The sequence below is a fragment of the Podarcis bocagei genome (genome assembly GCF_964188305.1).
Source record: "Podarcis bocagei genome assembly, chromosome: 7".
Taxonomy (NCBI): Eukaryota; Metazoa; Chordata; class Lepidosauria; order Squamata; family Lacertidae; genus Podarcis; species Podarcis bocagei.
Window position 1 is genome coordinate 7,168,925 of NC_138132.1, and position 18,505 is coordinate 7,187,429.

Below are 18,505 nucleotides of genomic sequence, written 5' to 3' on the forward strand. Positions count from 1 at the left end.
ATTATTAATACTACTCGTGCTGTTTCCCCCCCACTGCATCTCAAAGCCCTCCTAGAATTGTGACTTTACGACAGCACCAGTGGGAAGCACCACTTCTTAACTGTGGTGTCGTTAAATAAGAGAATTCTCCCCTATACAGAGTGTTTCACCTTCCTCCACTTCCTCTGATGGACCTATTGCCATTTTGGTTCAAACTTCCATTTAAAAATAGAATACGTTGCAGCGGCATTGTAGTTAAGCAATAGACCGGAGGGCCAAAGGTTCCCCACAATTTCAATCGAATGTGCGGCTTATCCTCATTCTCTCTCTCCCTCTCCTAGTAGAGCAAAAAATATATTTTTATTTTCCTCTGAATATCCTATTCTGTTGGCAACTCATTTCTTCCATGGCTCTCTCCCTCTGCCCGTCCTTCTGTAGACCCTCTCCACCCTTTCTCTTGAAGTCTGGCTTCCATCTCCTCCCCTTGGACACTCTCTGCTCCTTGCAAGGTACTCGATCTCTTGACTTCCCCCCATCCCATGGCTTCTGTGTTACCCCTTTGCCCCCTCCTGCTTTCTAATAAGATAGGGCCACCCCTGCTTGTTCCAGAGGCTGTGTGTGTGTGTGTGTGTGTGTAACTGATTTTCTAAAAACATTTTACCACTGCTATTACGCTTTCTTTTTCCTTTAAAGAAAAATATTTCTGTAACTGTCACTTCTCTCTGTTTGCTTGTTTTTTTAAACCTGGTTTTGTTTTTTTGGGGTTGATGTAAGCTGGTCTGAGCGCTCTCTTTTATCAGAAAGGCAGGATAGAAAACATTCAATAGTACTGGTAAGGATAGACTGGGTTGTGCTGTTTAGGAAAGCCTATTCTCGACTGAAACGAAACGTTGAGGATGTTCGGGGAGATAAGAGCTCCCCCAAACCAAGCCGCTGAAAATCTGTGGAGCACATCGCAAGGAAATGAAAGACAGGGAAACCAGGACTAGAAACAATAGACATAACTTTACTGAAACCTAAACTATAGTAAAGACAAGCGGTAGATCTGAACCTCTTCCGTAGATGCCAAATCCTAGATAAGAACGTGGCGATCTGGTTCAGACGTACCTCTCTTGGCTTATTAAGCTGAAGTACGTGTGTCCCTTGCACCCATGTGCTCTGTCCTTTCTCCCCTCCTTCCCTCCCTCCCTCCACTGCAATTTGCTGCTTCCCCTGGTTAATTTAACCATGGTTTCCCCATTCATCCTGAACCAGGAAACCATGGTTACCCGGATTGGAACCAAGTTCAAACCATCCCCTCCGTATTCCAATCATTATTTTTTATATATTTTTTCGGCTCAGACTTAATGGGAGACCGTAGCTAATTAGCTCAGGATGCGCTGTCGTTGCTACGCACAGTGAACGGAGAAGGGAAGGACATAGTCTTGGCTTGGCTTGGCACGCTGAGATGCATACATCCAAACCGGGCGACCGTCATATGCGGAGTACGGAATGCAATGGAAAAGCCCACTTGCGCTTAGCTCCAAGGGAGGTTGGCTAGGTCACCCCTTTCTGTAGGAACTTCAACCGTACTCAAAAGCGCAGAAGTCTGATGGGTCTGCAAACCTCAGGCCTAACTCGTAACTTGCACCAGTAGCTGCAGGGCTAGAGTGTTAGCTGCCTTGTCCATAAATACCGTATTTTTCGCTCTATAGGACGCACCCGACCATAGGACGCACCTTGTTTTAGAGGGGGAGAACAAGAAAAAAATAATCTCCCCCTCTCTGCTCAGCGCCCCTTCAGCGAAGCGGCAGGAGAAACGGAGCCCCTTCCATTTCTCCTCCCGCTTGGCCGAAGGGGTGCTGTGCAGCTCCCTCTCTGCTGAAGCCAGGAGAGTCTTCAGCAAAAGGAACCCGAAGCCTCCGGAGTGCAGCGGGAACTCGCACTGCGCTCCGAAGGCTTCAGGCAGCTATCCCTGAAGCCTGGAAAGCGAGAGGGGTCGGTGCGCACCAACCCCTTTCGCTCTCCAGGCTTCAGCAAAAGCAACGTGAAGCCTCCGGAGTGTGGAGAGAGCACTCCCACTGCGCTTCGGAGGCTTCGCATTGCTATCGCTGAAGTCAAGGAGCCTGCATTCGCTCCATAGGACGCACACACATTTCCGCTTAATTTTTGGAGGGGAAAAAGTGCGTCCTATAGAGCGAAAAATACGGTAAGTTGTTATCCTGGTGGTTACGGAAGGGTGGGTTACGAATGGGGACGAGACCTGTGCAGCCTCCGGGCAATGCTTGGGTACGCCACGAGAGTCTCTCGACCTACCTTGGCTTCTCTTCGAATCCATGCTCTGTCTGCCTGCGGCTGCACCCGGTGGGCTCTGCAGGGCTGTTCTGTCTCGCCACTTCTTTTCCACGCTGTGCCTCGGCTCCAGGCCGTTCTGTCGCCGCTGTCGTTTTCATGTGTTTGATTTGCCAGCTTGTTTCTCGTACCACCATTTCCTCCATGTTGCTTTTCCCTCCTCTCCCCCCAAAACCCCCCGCAGGCTGAGACGGCTGCAAACCGGATTTGCAAAGTGTTGGCCGTGAACCAGGAGAATGAGCACCTGATGGAAGACTACGAGAAGCTGGCTTCTGACGTGAGTGTGGGCAGGACCCCTTCCCCTTGCGAGTCCCATGGGGCGAGCGCCGAGGCTGCCAGACATCCCTAAAGATTGTGGCATCCAGATGGGGGTGGATAAGGCTGCCAACGGCTGCCAGCCGTGAGGGCTGTGCTGTGCCTCCAGGGTCAAAGGCTCCAGCCATCCTGGAAACCACCGGCTGGAGAGACCGGTCACGCTCTGGCCCTGCTTCAGAGTTTCCTGCAGGGTTTCCCACGTACCTACGGGACCACCTCTCCTGGTATGCCCCGCGGAGGACCTTAAGGTCCACAAAAGACAACACCTTGGAGGTCCCAGGTCGCAAGGTGGTTAGATTGGTCTCAACTAGGGCCAGGGCCTTTTCAGTACTGGCCCCGACTTGGTGGAATGCTCTGTCTCTTGAGACCAGGGCCCTGCGGGACTTGACATCTTTCCGCAGGGCCTGCAAGACAGAGCTGTTCCGCCTGGCCTTTGGTTTGACCCTTATGTTTCCCTCCCCTTATGGTTTTGATTTATGGGCTACTTTTAAAATGAGGCTGCTTTTTAAATTGCATTTTAACCTGTATTTTAAATTGTTTCCCCCCCCCTCCCTATTATGTTTCCATTGTAAGTTTACTGGTGTTAGCTGCCCTGAGCCTGGCTTGGGCCGGGGAGGGTGGGGTATAAATAAAATTTACTATTATTATTATTATTATTATTATTATTATTATTATTATTATTATTATGTGGCTGGTCACTGTGAAAACAGAGTGCTGGACTGCGATTTGCCACTCGGCTGTCCTTAATGTTCTTACGTGGGAGCTGTTTTGTGGAGCAGTTTTGTCCCACTTGGGCCACCATAAATGGAATTCTGGTTGCCATAACTAGCTGAGCAGAGTGCAGGAACTGGGCCTGTCGCAGGTCGTCCCTGGGCTTTCCGTAGGGCGGTGGGGAGGAGCCACTATATCCCTGGGGCTATTGCCCTCGCTGTCGTTGACCCCGCCTCTCTCCTCCACCCCGCCAATCCCATCCTCAGCTGCTGGAGTGGATTCAGCGCACCATCCCCTGGCTGGAGAACCGCGTCCCGCAGAAGACCATCCAGGAGATGCAGCAGAAGCTGGAGGATTTCCGCGACTACCGGCGGGTTCACAAGCCCCCCAAGGTGCAGGAGAAGTGCCAGCTGGAGATCAACTTCAACACCTTGCAGACCAAGCTGCGGCTAAGCAACCGGCCGGCCTTCATGCCCTCCGAGGGCAAGATGGTCTCGGTGAGTGTGCCCGCTTAAAAAAGCAGAAGGGGGCCGATAGGGTGGCAGAGTGGAGCTCCAGGTGGTGTTGGGTGGGTGCCCTGCACCTCCAGAGTCAGAATTGGTTCATCTTTGCGCCAACAGAGCAATTAAAGGTAAAGGGACCCCTGACCATTAGGTCCAGTCGTGGACGACTCTGGGGTTGCGGCGCTCATCTCGCTTTACTGGCTGAGGGAGCCGGCGTACAGCTTCCGGGTCATGTGGCCAGCATGACTAAGCCGCTTCTGGCGAACCAGAGCAGCGCACGGAAATGCCCTTTACCTTCCTGCCGGAGCGGTACCTATTGATCTACTTGCACTTTGACGTGCTTTCGAACTGCTAGGTGGGCAGGAGCAGGGACCGAGCAACGGGAGCTCACCCCGTCGCGGGGATTCGAACTGCCGACCTTTGATTGGCAAGTCCTAGGCTCTGTGGTTTAACCCACAGCGCCACCCGCGTCCCAACAGAGCAATTGGGTTGGAGTTAATGTCAAATCTCAGTTTGGCTGCAGATGCACCATAGAGCCAGAATCACTGGGTGTTTCCTCCATCCTTGCTTCCCTTTAATCTGTAAAATGCGGACGCTGGCCTGTCTTCCAAGTCGTTAAGGTTGCTGTGACAATGTATTACTGAATCAACAAGAACTCAATGGCATTTACAGTCAGGTTCGTCTTCCAGTGTCTCTAAACGGCAGAGCAGCCTTTTCCCTAACCTGCTGCCCTCCAGCTCTTCCAAGCTCCATCGGGCCCAGCTGGCTTGGAGTCCAAAACAGCCGGAAGGCACCAGCTTGTCGGGAGCAGGGGGTGGTCATCCAGTAGCTACGTACAGCCCCTTTCTCTATGTTTACGAGCGTGTGTGCCTGCAAGATTCAGCGAGAGCCCAGCGGACCCCCAGATAGGACAGGCAGAAGTCCTAAGAGGAGGTGATGCTCAGACTGCATCTCTTCCCCAACTCACCTGCCTTCCGCTCCCTAGTCAATCCCAATGGATTTGCAACGAAGGCAATTAGAGCAATTTCAGAAATGCTATTAGAAGCTATTAAGCGGAACTGATGTGTTTGTCTTGCTGGGTTTCACTTCTTCTTTGCTTAGGGTGGTTTATATATACAGCTGTACCTTGCTTCTCGAACGGAATCCGTTCCAGAAGTCTGTTCGACTTCCGAAAATGTTCAAAAACCAAGGCGCAGCTTCCGATTGGCTGCAGGAATTTCTACAGCAGGGGTGGCCAACTCCCAAGAGACTGCGATCTACTCACAGAGTTAAAGACTGGCAGTGATCAACCCCCTTTTTCAGGGTTTAGGTCAAAGTTGTTGAGCTCTTTTTAGAGAGCATGAAAGCCCCGTTTTGGGGGGTGCAGGGCAAAAAAGGGGAACCAAACTTGTTGAGCTTCTTTGGGGGGAGACAGTGATCTACCACAGATGTCCAGTGATCTACCAGTAGATCACGATCTACCTGTTGGACGTACCTGGTCTACAGCATGGGTAGGCAAACTAAGGCCCGTGGGCTGGATCAGGCCCAATTGCCTTCTGGATCCGGCCTGCGGACGGTCCGGGAATCGCCGCGTGAATCTCCGGTGCGCGCATTCTTTCCCTCTCCCTCACACGGCGGCGGCACCTCCTCCCTCCCTCCTCCTGGCTTCTCCCCGCCCTGCCTAGAGGAGGAAGGGGGCTGGGCTTTGTTGGTGCCAGCAGCAGCAGCAGCACTCGAGCGGCCGCCATTTTAAGCAGCCCCTCTCTGGAGCCCTTTTGCACGCCGCTCACCGTCCCGCCACCGCCGCTGCCACCAGCCCCTGCCACTCGCAAGACACTGGTAAGCAGCCACCGGGGCTCATGCATAATTTCCCCCCCAAAAAATATATATAGTCTAGCCCCCCACCAGGTCTGAGGGACAGTGGACTGCCCCCCTGCTGAAAAAGTTTGCTGACCCCTGATCTACAGCCACCTGGGGAGAAGGTTTAGCCTGAGCTGAGACATGGGATGCAAGTGCAGCCGTGTTACGATGCTGAACGTTTCCCTCTCCCCCCAAAAAACCTCCCCAGGACATCAATAACGGCTGGCAGCACTTGGAGCAGGCCGAGAAAGGCTACGAAGAGTGGCTGCTGAATGAGATCCGAAGGATGGAGAGGCTGGACCACTTGGCCGAGAAGTTCAGGCAGAAGGCGTCGATCCACGAAAGCTGGACCGAAGGTAAGCTTAAGGATGCAGGATGCTGCCTCGTGCCAAGCGAGGCAGCTGGCTCGTCTGTCGTCTGCGATGACTGGCAGGGTCAGGAACCTGAGCCTGGGGCCTTCTCTGGATGCAAAACACAGCTTTTTCCCGTGCACGTAGGACACACAAATAACACACCCAACATCTGCGACTAGCAGCAGCCAGCCTTTCCCGCTACTGCTGTCCAGGTACAGCAATGAAGCCCACCTAATGTCAATAGGCAGGGAGTTCCAAAGCACAAAGGGAATAACTCTTTAAAAAAACACGCAGGACTAATAATAATAATAATAATAATAATAATAATAATAATAATAATTTATACCCCACCCATCTGGCTGGGCTTCCCCAGCCACTCTGGGTGGCTTCCAAAAAAATATTAAAATACTGTAATACATCAAACTTTAAAAGCTTCCCTAAACGGGGCTGCCTTCAGATGTCTTCTAAAAGTCTGGTAGTTCTTGTTCTCTTTGACATCTGGTGGGAGGGCGTTCCACAGGGAGGGTGATACTACCAAGAAGGCCCTCTGCCTGGTTCCCTGTAACTTGGCTTCTCGCAGTGAGGGAACTGCCAGAAGGCCCTCTGCGCTGGACCTCAGTGTCCAGGCTGAACAATGGGGGTGGAAACGCTCCTTCAGGTATACTGGGCTGAGGCTGATTAGGGCTTTAAAGGTCAGCACCAACACTTTGAATTGTGCTCGGAAACGTACTGGGAGCCAATGTAGGTCTTTCAAGGCCGGTGTTATATGGTCTCTGCGGCTGCTCCCGGTCACCAGTCTGGCTGACGCATTCTGGATTGATTGCAGTTTCCGGGTCACCTTCTAAAGGTAGCCCCACGTAGAGCGCATTGCAATAGTCCAAGCGGGAGATAACCAGAGCTTGCACCTCTCTGACGAGACAGTCTGCAGGCAGATAGGGTCTCAGCCTGCATACCAGATGGAGCTGGTAGACAACCGCCCTGGACACAGATTTGACCTGCGCCTCCATGGACAGCTGTGAGTCCAAAATGACTCCCAGGCTGCGCACCTGGTCCTTCAGGGGCACAGTTACCCCATTCAGGACCAGGGAATCTTCCACACCCACCCACCTCCTGTCCCCCCAAAACAGTACTTCCGTCTTGTCAGGATTCAATCTCAATCTGTTAGCCGCCATCCATCCTCCAACCGCCTCCAAACACTCACACAGATACTGCATGGAGTTCAAATCCTGCAGGTCAAAGGCATGGAGTGAACTAGTGGAATCCCGCCAGGCCCCCTTCCGCTACGTTCTACCCAAGTGCCCCCCGTGACGGTGCTGGTGGCCGTGTGTTTTTGGAGGTAGCCCAGAGACGCCTCCCCTCATCCAGGAGAGAGGTCGGCTTCCCGGGGGGGGGGGGTGTACCGCTGCCTTTTTATTAAACGCCTAGCCTCCGGCCTCTTCCAGTCTGGCCAGATGTCAAGGCGCGAGGGCCGAACCTTCCAACATGGCAGCTGTGGGTCTCGCCCCGTAGAGAAATGCCATAATCCCCCCTTCTGGAAGGAATGTGCCGGGTGGAATGTTGTTCTCATAGGGTTGGGGGAAAGAACATTGCCGGGTTGGGGGGGGTGGAAACATAGTTTAGCTTGCGCAAGTGTGTGGAGGGGGGCAGGGGGCGCTTACAGCTGCGCAGAAGCGATCTGTTTCTGCTTTTCCGTGGGTTTTGGGAGCGACGGAAATAATTGAAAGAAGAAAAGGGAGCTGAGTGTCCGTCTGGTTTTTCTTTGGTGGGGGGGGGGCGGGGAACCAATGAACCAATGAAACTTGCCTTACCCAGAGCCAGCCAGACGTTTAGTCCCCTGGTGGTGTTTTCTGAGTGCCAGCAACTCGGCAACACAGCCTGGGTTTTCTGAGCTCTCCCACTGCCTACGTACCCCCCTTAACCCAGGCTGCTGAATGGGATCACATTCGCACCCGGCTCTCCCCGCAAGGCGGCTCGCAAAATAGCTCGAGGGGCTTCCTGGGAGCCACTGCGCCCTTCTCCACGCATGACCTTGTCGCATAGACTGAATGCGAAATGCGCTAGCAGCTCGGACACCGGGCAGAGAGCGTCTTCTTCTAAGCAGGTGCCTGCGAAGCCTAAAGAACTCATTGCCACAGGGGTGGCGGCCGCTTGCAAGGACAGCTTTTATTAGAAAGAAAGGGGAACAAGAGGAGGGAGATGGAGACTCTTCCTCCGCCTCCTCATGAGATTCCCCAGGGAACGCTTGGCTAACTGCTGCCGGAGACAGAGCGCTGGGTTAGGCCAGTGTTGATTCAGATCCAACATGACATGTCCTATTTTATTTTTCATGCCTGGGGGGAATTCAGGGGGAGTAGCTGCTGTTAAATAGCTGCTCTTAGAGCATTGGGGTATGCATATGCTGAGATAGAGATATATATATATAGAGAGAGAGCGCTCACCGGTGCAAGACGGTCTGAGCACATGATACCAATCCTGGCCTGACTTCAAAGGCTACCAGTTAGTTTCCAGGCTCAGTTCAAAATGCAGGTTTTGGAACTTTAAAGCCTTAAACTGTTCAGGACCCGTACGAACCAACCCAGATCCTGCCATCATCATCTGAGGCCCTTCTTCATGTGTGTCCTCCACAAGAAGTCTGGAGGGCAGCAAGACGAGATTGGGCCTTCTCAGTGGTGGCTCCCTGTTTGCTCTACCTAGGGAGGCTCTTCTGACACCTTCATTGCATATCTGTAGGCACCAGGCAAGGCAAAAACATTACTTTTCAACCAGGCCTTCTGCTTTCAACTTATCTATGGCCCTTTTTTTTGCAATGAGCTGGTTTAATGCAAGAGGGTGTTTATGCTGGTTTTAATGTACGTATATGTTTGTTTGCTTTGCTTAAAATATTATAAGTCTCTCTGAGTTGCCATGGAAAAAGAGCAACCAATAAAATTAATTAATTAACGGTACTAAAATATTCCCATTTGGCTTTGCCCACCTTGAGCTCCAGAGACGCTGCCCTCCATCCTGCCATCACACGAATCAAGGTAGCTGCATAAGGAGCTTACAGATGAGCTGAGATTTAAGAAGGGCACATTTAAGAAACAGAAGAAAGGGGAAATCGCGAAGGAAGAATACACACGAGTAGTCAACAGTTGCAAGGAGAAGGTCAGGCGGGCCAAAGCTCAGAACGAACTCGGGCTCACATGACAGGTTACAAATATTTTTCTTCTTCCTCTGCAGCCGCACCAGTTTCTTCAGGTTCCTTCCACCTACCATATTTTTTGCTCTATAAGACTCACTTTTTCCCTCCTGAAAAGTAAGGGGAAATGTGTGTGCGTCTTATGGGGCGAATGCAGGCTGTGCAGCTATCCCAGAAGCCAGAACGGCAAGAGGGATTGCTGCTTTCATTGCGTAGCGATCCCTCTTGCTGTTCTGGCTTCTGAGATTCAGAATATATTTTTTCTTGTTTTCCTCCTCCCAAAACTAGGTGCGTCTTGGGGTCTGGTGCGTCTTATAGAGCGAAAAATATGGTATATTTCTTGTTGGTCTGCCTTTGTGCTTTCAATATTTTGCTTTTAAGAATCATCCATCTTGGACTCCTCTCGGAGTATTTCTGACCTTGGGACTTTCACCCAGTAGTTCCTTTGGGCTTTTTGAAACCGGCGTCCTTTAAGTCCAGATTGTGTTTTCCGACTACACTCCGCTTTCCCTTCTTGCCTGCGTATGATGAAACCTAAGAGGACTTGGTAGCTTCCTTCCAAGGTTTCCTGTACTTCCAGCTCTGCAGTTCTGGGATTCTGTGAAATAATGGCAGGAAGGGAAGAACAACGACTGGCCTACGCAGTGCTTGGGCTACCTGAGAATCTTAGTTTCTGTTTGGGTAGTTGGCCCAGTATCTACTCCTTGCCCCTCTTTCTGCCTCTGTGCCTGGTAACCTGGAAAGGCATTGCTGGCCATATCAAACCTGTACCCTCCAACATTTCTCGTTGAAAAGAGGGACTTCCTAAGGAAAAGCGGGACATTCTGGAATCAAATCAGAAACTGGGACGGCTTCTGTAAACCCGGGACTGTCCCTCTGTTGTAAACAAAATTTGCCCTTTTTCCCTTATGGGGTATCCAAGAGCCCATATAGAGTCCTTACATAGGATCCCTATCAGTAGGAGAAAATAACAGAGGCCAACCAGAGAATATTGAGAAGCAAAGCAGCTAGTAAGCCTGGTCTTTATTGATCTGTTGCAACAGGGTCCTCACTCACCACACGTAGGAGTCAGGAGGAACCCAGAACAATGGTGCGCAAGGCCTTATATAGACATTTTAAATTCCCTGCCCTGGAGCTCAAGACCACCCCTCCATACATTATACATACATCACAGAAGTGGTGTAACCTAAGACTACCCCCCCAGATACATCATACAGTGGTGCCCCGCAAGACGAATGCCTCGCAAGATGAAACACTCGCTAGACGAAAGGGTTTTTCGGTTTTGCATTGCTTCGCTAGACGAATTTCCCTATGGGCTTGCTTCGCAAGACGAAAACATCTTGCGCTTCTTTTTTAAAGCCGCTTGAAGAGGCGCAGTTGCGACGGACCGTGCTTCGCAAGACGAAAAACATCGCAAGACGAAAATACTCGCGGAACGAATTATTTTCGTCTTGCGAGGCACCACTGTACCTACATCACAGAAAAGGCGGTCTACAGCAGAAATCTGAGTGACTTGTTTACCTCCTGTCTGCCAGGTTACCTGTTTAATGGTCACTTGATTGGATTGCCTGGGGAGCCTGGCCAGTCTTTTGTAATTATAAATACTTTGTTCCTGAGCCAGGTCAAATGTGCCCTTAAGACAGGATTTGTGAAGGAAAAGACAATGGGGAGGCTTTTCCATTTTCCTTTGACCTTGCAGAGAAAACATTTCAGTTTGGGAATCAAAAATGGTTTCGGGTCGGTCTTCCTGTGCTGATCTATGTACGTGCTTGGTTGGGACACTTACGAACATTTAACGTATATCTAAGACCTCAAAATTCCTATCACACCGGCGAACCATACCAGACTGGACTTAGCATCATACCTAACACTTTGCAGTGCCAGCTTGACTCCAGTAGGAGTTGCCCAGCCTTTTGTGTGTGTGTTTTGTTTAAGAAGCTACTACACCCAACGAGGAGGAGCCTGCAAGCCCAGAGAGCTCTGCTACGGTCCTGAAAGCCCAAGATCAGTTGTTTATCTCCTTGGGCTCTGGCTGCAGTCCTTTTGTTTTCCGCCCTATTCTTAGCCGAGCCTGGGAAGGGTGGGAGTGTTATCAGCCTCCCTGCAGCTTCCTGTTGGGCTTGGTGAGGCACATGGCAAATTCCTTTCTCCTTGCAGCAAAGGGGAGGAGCCCCCCCGACCCCCCCTCCAACCTCTTCCTCCCTCCCCCCACCCCACAACTTGGCTTCATCCATCAAAGTGGGCAGTCGGTTTCTATAGGAGGCCCAGTGTGGCCCCAAACTGCTCCTTGGGGGTGATGTGGGGAGGGGAGAAACTGGAAGAAGGAACCCATTTGGTGCTAAGAAACGCCAAAGAGTCCCACCTAGGCAGCAGCAGGAAGGTAACCAAAACTCTGTTTTTCAGACAGTTGATGTCTGATCCCCTGAGGCAGTTCTAGAGCAGCGCACAGAAACGCTGTTTACCTTCCCACTGGAGTGGTACCTATTTATCTATTTGCACTTTGACGTGCTTTTGAACTGCTAGGTTGGCAGGAGCAGGGACCGAGCAACAGGAGCTCACCCCGTCGCGGGGATTCGAACCGCCGACCTTCTGATCGACAAGTCCTAGCTCAGTGGTTTAACACACAGCGCCACCCGTGTCTCTTTGCACTTATTATGAATTATCTGTTTTATTACGTTTCCATCCCGCCGTTTCTCCCAAGGAGGTCAAGGTGACGCGTGTGGTTCTCCTTGCTCCCCACCCTTTTCATCTGCAAAACAACCCTGCAAGGCAGGGCCCAGGAGCCTCGTGCTCCTCCTACTAAGCTGTCCCAAGAGACGAGAGTTCGAATCTCCACTCGGCTGCACAACTCACTGTGGGCAACCTCAGGCCAGTCGCAGCCTCTCAGCCTAGCCTACCCTCCAGGGTTCTTTTGAGGATGAAATGGAGAAGGCAGGAGAACCACCACATACGCCACCTTGAGCTCCCTGGAGGAAAAGGGATGTAAATCTTTGTTTTATTTTTAAATGCTTTATTGGTTTTAAAACGGAGTAACATAAGTAATCAATAGAAATCAAGGACAAAAATGAAATAAGCAAACATTCGTTCCATAGCTGATGCACATTGTAAGAAACGATTTGCAGTTAAATTCAGCATCGCCTCCAATACAAATTTATTAAGAGAGAAAGAACAGGAGGGCAGACATTTCTAAATAAACTGCTCAGCTGCACTTGCAAAATGCAGCCCCCAGGCCTCGGGGTGTAGGTGGCTGTGGGTATGCCTCTACCTTCTTAGCTCAAACCCCTGGTGGGGGCTGAAATAAAAAAATAATAAGGTCTTATATATATAATAAATGTACCAAGCAAACACGTACATAAATATATAAACCACATGTCTAAAGCAGCACAGGAAAACAACCATGAAGCCATTTTGGCTCCCAAACTGACCAAATGTTTTCTCTGCAAAGGAAAACGGAAAAGCCTCCCCATTGTCTTTTCCTTCACAAATCCTGTCTTAAGGGTATGTCTGTGTATGAATAGGGTGAGCCTGTGGCCTGGCTCAGGAACTAAGTATTTATCATTACAAAAGACTGGCCAGGCTCCCCAGGGCATCCAATCAAGTAACCATTAACAGGTAACCTGCCAGACAGGAGGTAAACAATGCACTCAGATTTCTGTTGTTGACCACCCTTTCTGTGATGTAGGTGTGATGTGTCTGGGGGTGGTCTTGGACTCCAGGGCGGGCAATTTAAATGTCTATATAAGGGCGGGCACACCTTGGTTCTGGGTCCTCCTCCTTCTCCTGCGTGTGAGGGGAGCACCCTGTTGCAACAGTTTCAATAAAGATCAAGCTTACCAGCTGCTTTGCTTCTCAATATTCTCTGGTTGGCCTCTGTTATTTTCTCCGACCGATGGAGAACCTACAAAGGACTCTATGAGGGCTCTTGTGTCCCCCATAAGGGAATAAGGGCAGATTTTTGTTTATTACAGGGCCTTGCTTTCAACTCAAAAGTTTTTAAAGGCACCAGGACCACCAGCCCACATTCTCCAAGGCGGAATCTGGGGCTCCCTTGCCCACAGCCCCCTGAAACTCCCGTCTGCTCCTCCCACCCTCTCAAAGAGGGTTCCAGACACAGGAAGCCGGCTCTGGGCTTCCTCCGGCTGCGCAGGAAACGAGAAAACTGCGTGCCGCTGACATTCCTGAGCTTCAGAGCCTTTTCCTCGGGCTCCTGCTTCCTCTCAGCTCATCCCTCTGGTTTGGGCTTCCTTTTCCCAGCACCGGCCTGGGGGCCAAGGCAAAAGCTGCCTCTGCTCTCAACCTGGCAACGTTCGCCGGAGCCCTCTGCGCTAATTCGAAAGCTATTTGAGTCGGGAGCGGAAAAGCGGCTTGAGTTTTTTTGAAAAGCGCTCTTCTGTTCTAGTCAGCTGTTCCCCGGGACATGCTTAGCTTTGAAAATTCTCCCTTGGCTGCCGGCCAGACAGAAATCCAGACAAACTGGGAGTTGTGGTGGAGAGATGATGGGGCGGCGGTGGTGGGGGAACGGGACAGTTTCTGAGCTGGCTGAGTGCAAGCAGCCGAGGCAGAGAGACTTTGCTTTTAGAACGGAGATCTCCCCCTCTGTACCTCACCCCATCTTTCCCCCCTAAACTTGTGAACCACAAGGGCTTCAGAAACCACCTGTGTCCTCCTCCAGGTGTGGAGACCCTGGGCAAGCCCTGAATTCCCTTCGGCCAATGAGGGATCGGTGATGTCATCCCAAGGAGAGGATACCTTGGGGATTCCCTGAGCTGGCCTGCGCTGCTGACAGGGGTGGGGGAATCCTTGAAACACCAGTCCACCCCTCCAGGCACCCCACCCCCCGCCCTGACCAGTGAGACAAACAGGACATCAGGGGGCGCTATTAATCTCGAGTGATACTCTGACCATAGTTGTCAACCATCCCTTATTTGGTGGGAAAGTCCCTTATCCCAGCGCCGTGTCCAACTGCTGTCCCTTATTGATGATGTCCCTTAAATTTCTCAGGTTTCAAAGGAAGCAGCTCCTCTCCCTCCCTCCCTGCCGGCCAGGGAGGAGGGAGGCTCCAACTGTGTTGCTTGGCTGCGTTGCTCACCCAATAAGGAGTCTAAGAACGACTGGGAGGTGGAGCTTGCATGCCTTGTGCCGATCAAATCGGCCACGTTGCTTGGGGACTCACTTTTGCTCAGCGCTTCCCAGCGGAGAGGTGACGGTGGTTTCCCTTGCTGCATCCCCTTTGCCGGGTTGCTGCGCTGTGGGAACCACCGCTTGAGGCTTCGTTTGGCTGCTGGCTGGGCTTTCTGCCTTTGGCTCAGAGGGGCTCAGAAGTTGAACATACCTGTGTTCGGAAAATCCCTTATTTTGGCTGCTGAGCCCTTATTTTCGAGGCTGCTGGTCCCTTATTTTCAAATCTGTAAGTTGACAGCTATGACTGACCCATTAACCTCGGCTGCCATGCGTAATACCTTCGGGAGAGGAAAAGGAGTGAACTACACAAATCCAGAGCGGAGTCCCTAAGGCAGTTGGATGGTGCCTTGTATGCCACCTTCCAGCAGCTCCTGCAGCCAAGCTGGTTCCAAACGTCCTGCTCTGCTTTCCTTGGGACCACGAGAGGGGTCTGGTCTTCTGGGCTGCCCAGCACCTCCATGTACAATGCCCAGGCTTGCGCCCCGGGGAGCTAACTTGGATAGCTGCTAATGCAGTGATTTGACTTCACCCCCAGAGGCGCACTCCATTGCCTCTCGAGACAGACAGGTGCCAATGGCTGTAGTGGCAGCGAGGGCAAGTCATTGTTTCAGAGACCTTACACCAGAGGTCGTCAGACTAAGGACCGCGGGTCAGATATGGCCCACCAGGCTCGTTAATCCGGCCCGTGAACCTTGTGGACCCTGCAGCCCGCTCTGTCAGTCCCCGCGCTAAACAGGCGCGGCGCAGAGACTGACTTCCGTGACGCGGCACGGCTTCTGATTGCAGCCAGTCAAAAGCCGCGGATGCCTCTGGGCGGGCAGAGCGATGCTGGCGTGGCTTCTGATTGGCTGCAGGAAGCCCCTGGGCGCCGCCCCTACCTTCCCGCTGAGGCGGCTGGTTTTGTACTTTTCTCAGAAGATTGATAACAAATGTATAATTATTTTGGTAATTGTTGTGTGTATATTAGTCGCCAACGTGTTGCATGAGTCGTACTACTATCAGCAGCACAGGTGGCAGTTTTCTAGCATTATTGTATTACACCATGGGTAGGCAACCTAAGGCCCGGGGGCCGGATCTGGCCCAATCGCCTCCTCAACCCAGCCCATGAACGGTCTGGGAATCAGTGTGTTTTTACATGAGTAGAATGTGTCCTTTTATTTAAAATGCATCTCTGGGTTATTTGTGGGGCACAGAAATTCGTTCATTTCCCCCCCACAAAATATAAACCGGCCCTCCACAAGGTCTGAGGGACAGTAGACTGGACCCCTGCTGAAAAAGCTTGCTGACCTCTGCCTTACACCTTTCAGGGTAGCCTTCTTCTTGGCCCGATGCCCTTCAGCTGTTTTGGGCTACAACTCCCATCAGGCTGCCGGCTGGGGCTGATGGGATTTGTAGTCCAAAGCACTGCCACCCCCCTCCTACTGAGTGGCCTGGAGCAGCAAAGTTGGGCGCGTCTTTTCATTCAGCCAAGTTCAGCCAGCAGGCTCTGCTGCGAGGTAAAACAACCCTGTTAGGTAGTCCAGCAGATGAGGAAGAGGGGAGGATGGAGGGAAATGGTGTCTGTCTCAAGACCACATCGATTGCCTGTAGGTGGGGCCGAGGTGAGACTTGAACTGGAGGATTTATTGTGCTACAGCTGTCCTTGTGACAGGCTCCATGGGAGACTGGTGATATTCCTCTTCTCTCCCCCCCGCCATCACGTATATAATTTTTTATTAAATTTTTCTAATTTACATTTCATTCATTTAAACAACCTCAAATCAGTGACTTCTCTTTCTGTGGAACATACCCTGTATGGTATGTTCATTTTACATACCATAAGGTAAAGGGACCCTTGACCATTAGGTCCAGTCGCGGACGACTCTGGGGTTGAGGCGCTCATCTCGCTTTACTGGCCTAGGGAGCCGGCGTTCAGCTTCCGGTAATGTGGCCAGCATGACTAAGCCGCTTCTGGAGAACCAGAGCAGCGCACGGAAACGCCGTTTACCTTCCCGCTGGAGTGGTACCTATTTATCTACTTGCACATTGATGTGCTTTCGAACTGCTAGGTTGGCAGGAGCAGGGACCGAGCAATGGGAGCTCACCCCGTCGTGGGGATTCGACCGCCGACCTTCTGATCGGCAAGTCCTAGGCTCTGTGGTTTAATGCACAGCGCCACCCGCGTCCCTTTTTACATGCCATACATCCCTGCACGAACTAAACCATTCAGTAATCCATTGTTGCATCCATCAAAACTTATTTACACTGTTGAATTTATCTTAATGCTTTTTTATTGTCTTGCAATGGGGGGGGGGAGGCTCCTCGATAGCTTTTGACCAGCCCCTGCCACCTTCTCTCCCCACAACCCCAGGTAAAGAGACCATGCTGCGGCAGAAGGACTACGAGACGGCCACCCTGTCGGATATCAAGGCCCTGATCCGGAAGCACGAGGCTTTTGAGAGCGATCTGGCGGCTCACCAGGATCGTGTGGAGCAGATAGCGGCCATCGCGCAGGAGCTCAAGTACGCTGTTCCCCAGGCCTCTCCCCCCCCCCCAGCAAAAGCAGCTCTCTTTCTGGGGTCACCTCCACCCAGGCTATGCCAATGAGCACACATAATATTGGGACTGGGGGCGCCGTCACATCCATGACCGGCTTGTGGGCTGCTTTCCATTGGGACATCTGTTTGGCCACTGTGAGAACAGGAATGCTGGGCTGGATAGGCCCTTGGCTTGGTCCACCCGCCAGGTTCTTCTGTTCTGAACTTGGCCTTGAATTCCAGCCAGTTAAATAAATTTTTATTTATACCCTGCCCTTCCCAGTTCAAAAACCGGGCTAAGGGCGGCTAACAACAAATTTAAAACACTTACCGTATTTTTCGCTCTATAAGACGCACCCGACCATAAGACGCACCTAGTTTTAGAGGAGGAGAACAAGAAAAAAAATATTCTCTTCCTCTCTGCGCAGTGCCCCTTCAGCGAAGCGGCAGGAGAAACGGAGCCCCTTCCATTTCTCCTCCCGCTTTGCTGAAGGGGCGCTGCGCAGAGAGGGGAAACTGTGCAGCGCCTCTCCAGCGAAGCGAAGCCAGGAGAGCAAGAGGGATTGGTGCGCACCGACCCCTCTTGTTCTCCTGGCTTCAGCGAAAGCTGCGCAGCCTCCATTCGTTCCGTAAGACACACACACATTTCCTTTTACTTTTTAGGAGGGGAAAAGTGTGTCTTATAGAGCAAAAAATACAGTAATTGTAAAAGCAGCACAAAAGACAGTAGAAAAAATACCGTTCTAGGGCAGGTGTTCTTCAAACTCAGGCTCCAGGCCAGGAAGAACTTCCTGGCGCTAAGAGCTGTCCGGCAGTGGAACGGACCACTTTGGAAGATGGCACTGCCCTTCACTGGAGGTTTATTATGCAAGAGTTTGGACGGACATCTGTCAGGGATTCTTTACCTGCAGTTCCCGCATTGCAGTGGGTTCGACTAGATGACACTTGGGGTCCTTTCCAACTCTGTGGTTCTGCATCGGTGGACTACAACTCCCATCATCCACAGCCATCTTAGATCAGAGACCAAGGATGGTGGGAGCTGACATCCATCCACAACTGGGAACCTAAAGCTGAATGAAACCACGACGCTCGGAGCAGCCTCCTTGCTGAAACTATCAGACTGCCGCTCTAAAGCCAGGACACTTGTGGCTTCCTCCTGAGCCAGTCCTCTGGCCTCCTCGAGTCCAGACAGTAAAAATCCCAATTTCAGACGCTCTGGGCTGTGTGTGTGTGTGTGTGCGCACATGCACATTTATGCCGTAAGATTTTCCTGCATCCTGTGTAAAGGAAACATCAGCAGCCTCCGGGCCCTTTAGAAAGCTTCCCAGCCGCCATTCCATTGCACCACCCAGGCCCACTTGTGTGTGTGTGTGTGTGTGTGTGTGTGTGTGTGACTTAAACCGTCTTGCAGCAAGGAGGGCGACACAAAGAGAGACTGTGTGATATTTTTGGCAGGTCCAAAATAGCAACCTCACCGCCCCTTTCCGTTTGTCACTGAGAATCCCTTTCCAGTGCGTCTTTGGCTCCTGCACAGAAACGGCTGGGATCACCTCTCCTTTTGGAAAGAGTTCCTAAAAGAGTGTTCTCTTCCACTTGCAC

General features: G+C 51.6%; 1 protein-coding gene across 4 annotated transcripts in view; it reads left to right on the plus strand.

The window, feature by feature from the left end:
• The window catches only part of ACTN4 (actinin alpha 4), a 148,378-nt gene that overhangs the window by 115,787 nt on the left and 14,086 nt on the right, over nt 1-18,505 (plus strand). For all 4 annotated transcript variants that reach the window (XM_081200229.1, XM_081200228.1, XM_081200226.1 and 1 more), the window contains exons 9-12: nt 2,495-2,587; nt 3,603-3,833; nt 5,887-6,034; nt 16,741-16,891. In XM_081200229.1, the coding sequence (XP_081056355.1) occupies nt 2,495-2,587; nt 3,603-3,833; nt 5,887-6,034; nt 16,741-16,891 (623 nt within the window). The remainder of the gene's footprint in view (nt 1-2,494; nt 2,588-3,602; nt 3,834-5,886; nt 6,035-16,740; nt 16,892-18,505) is intronic.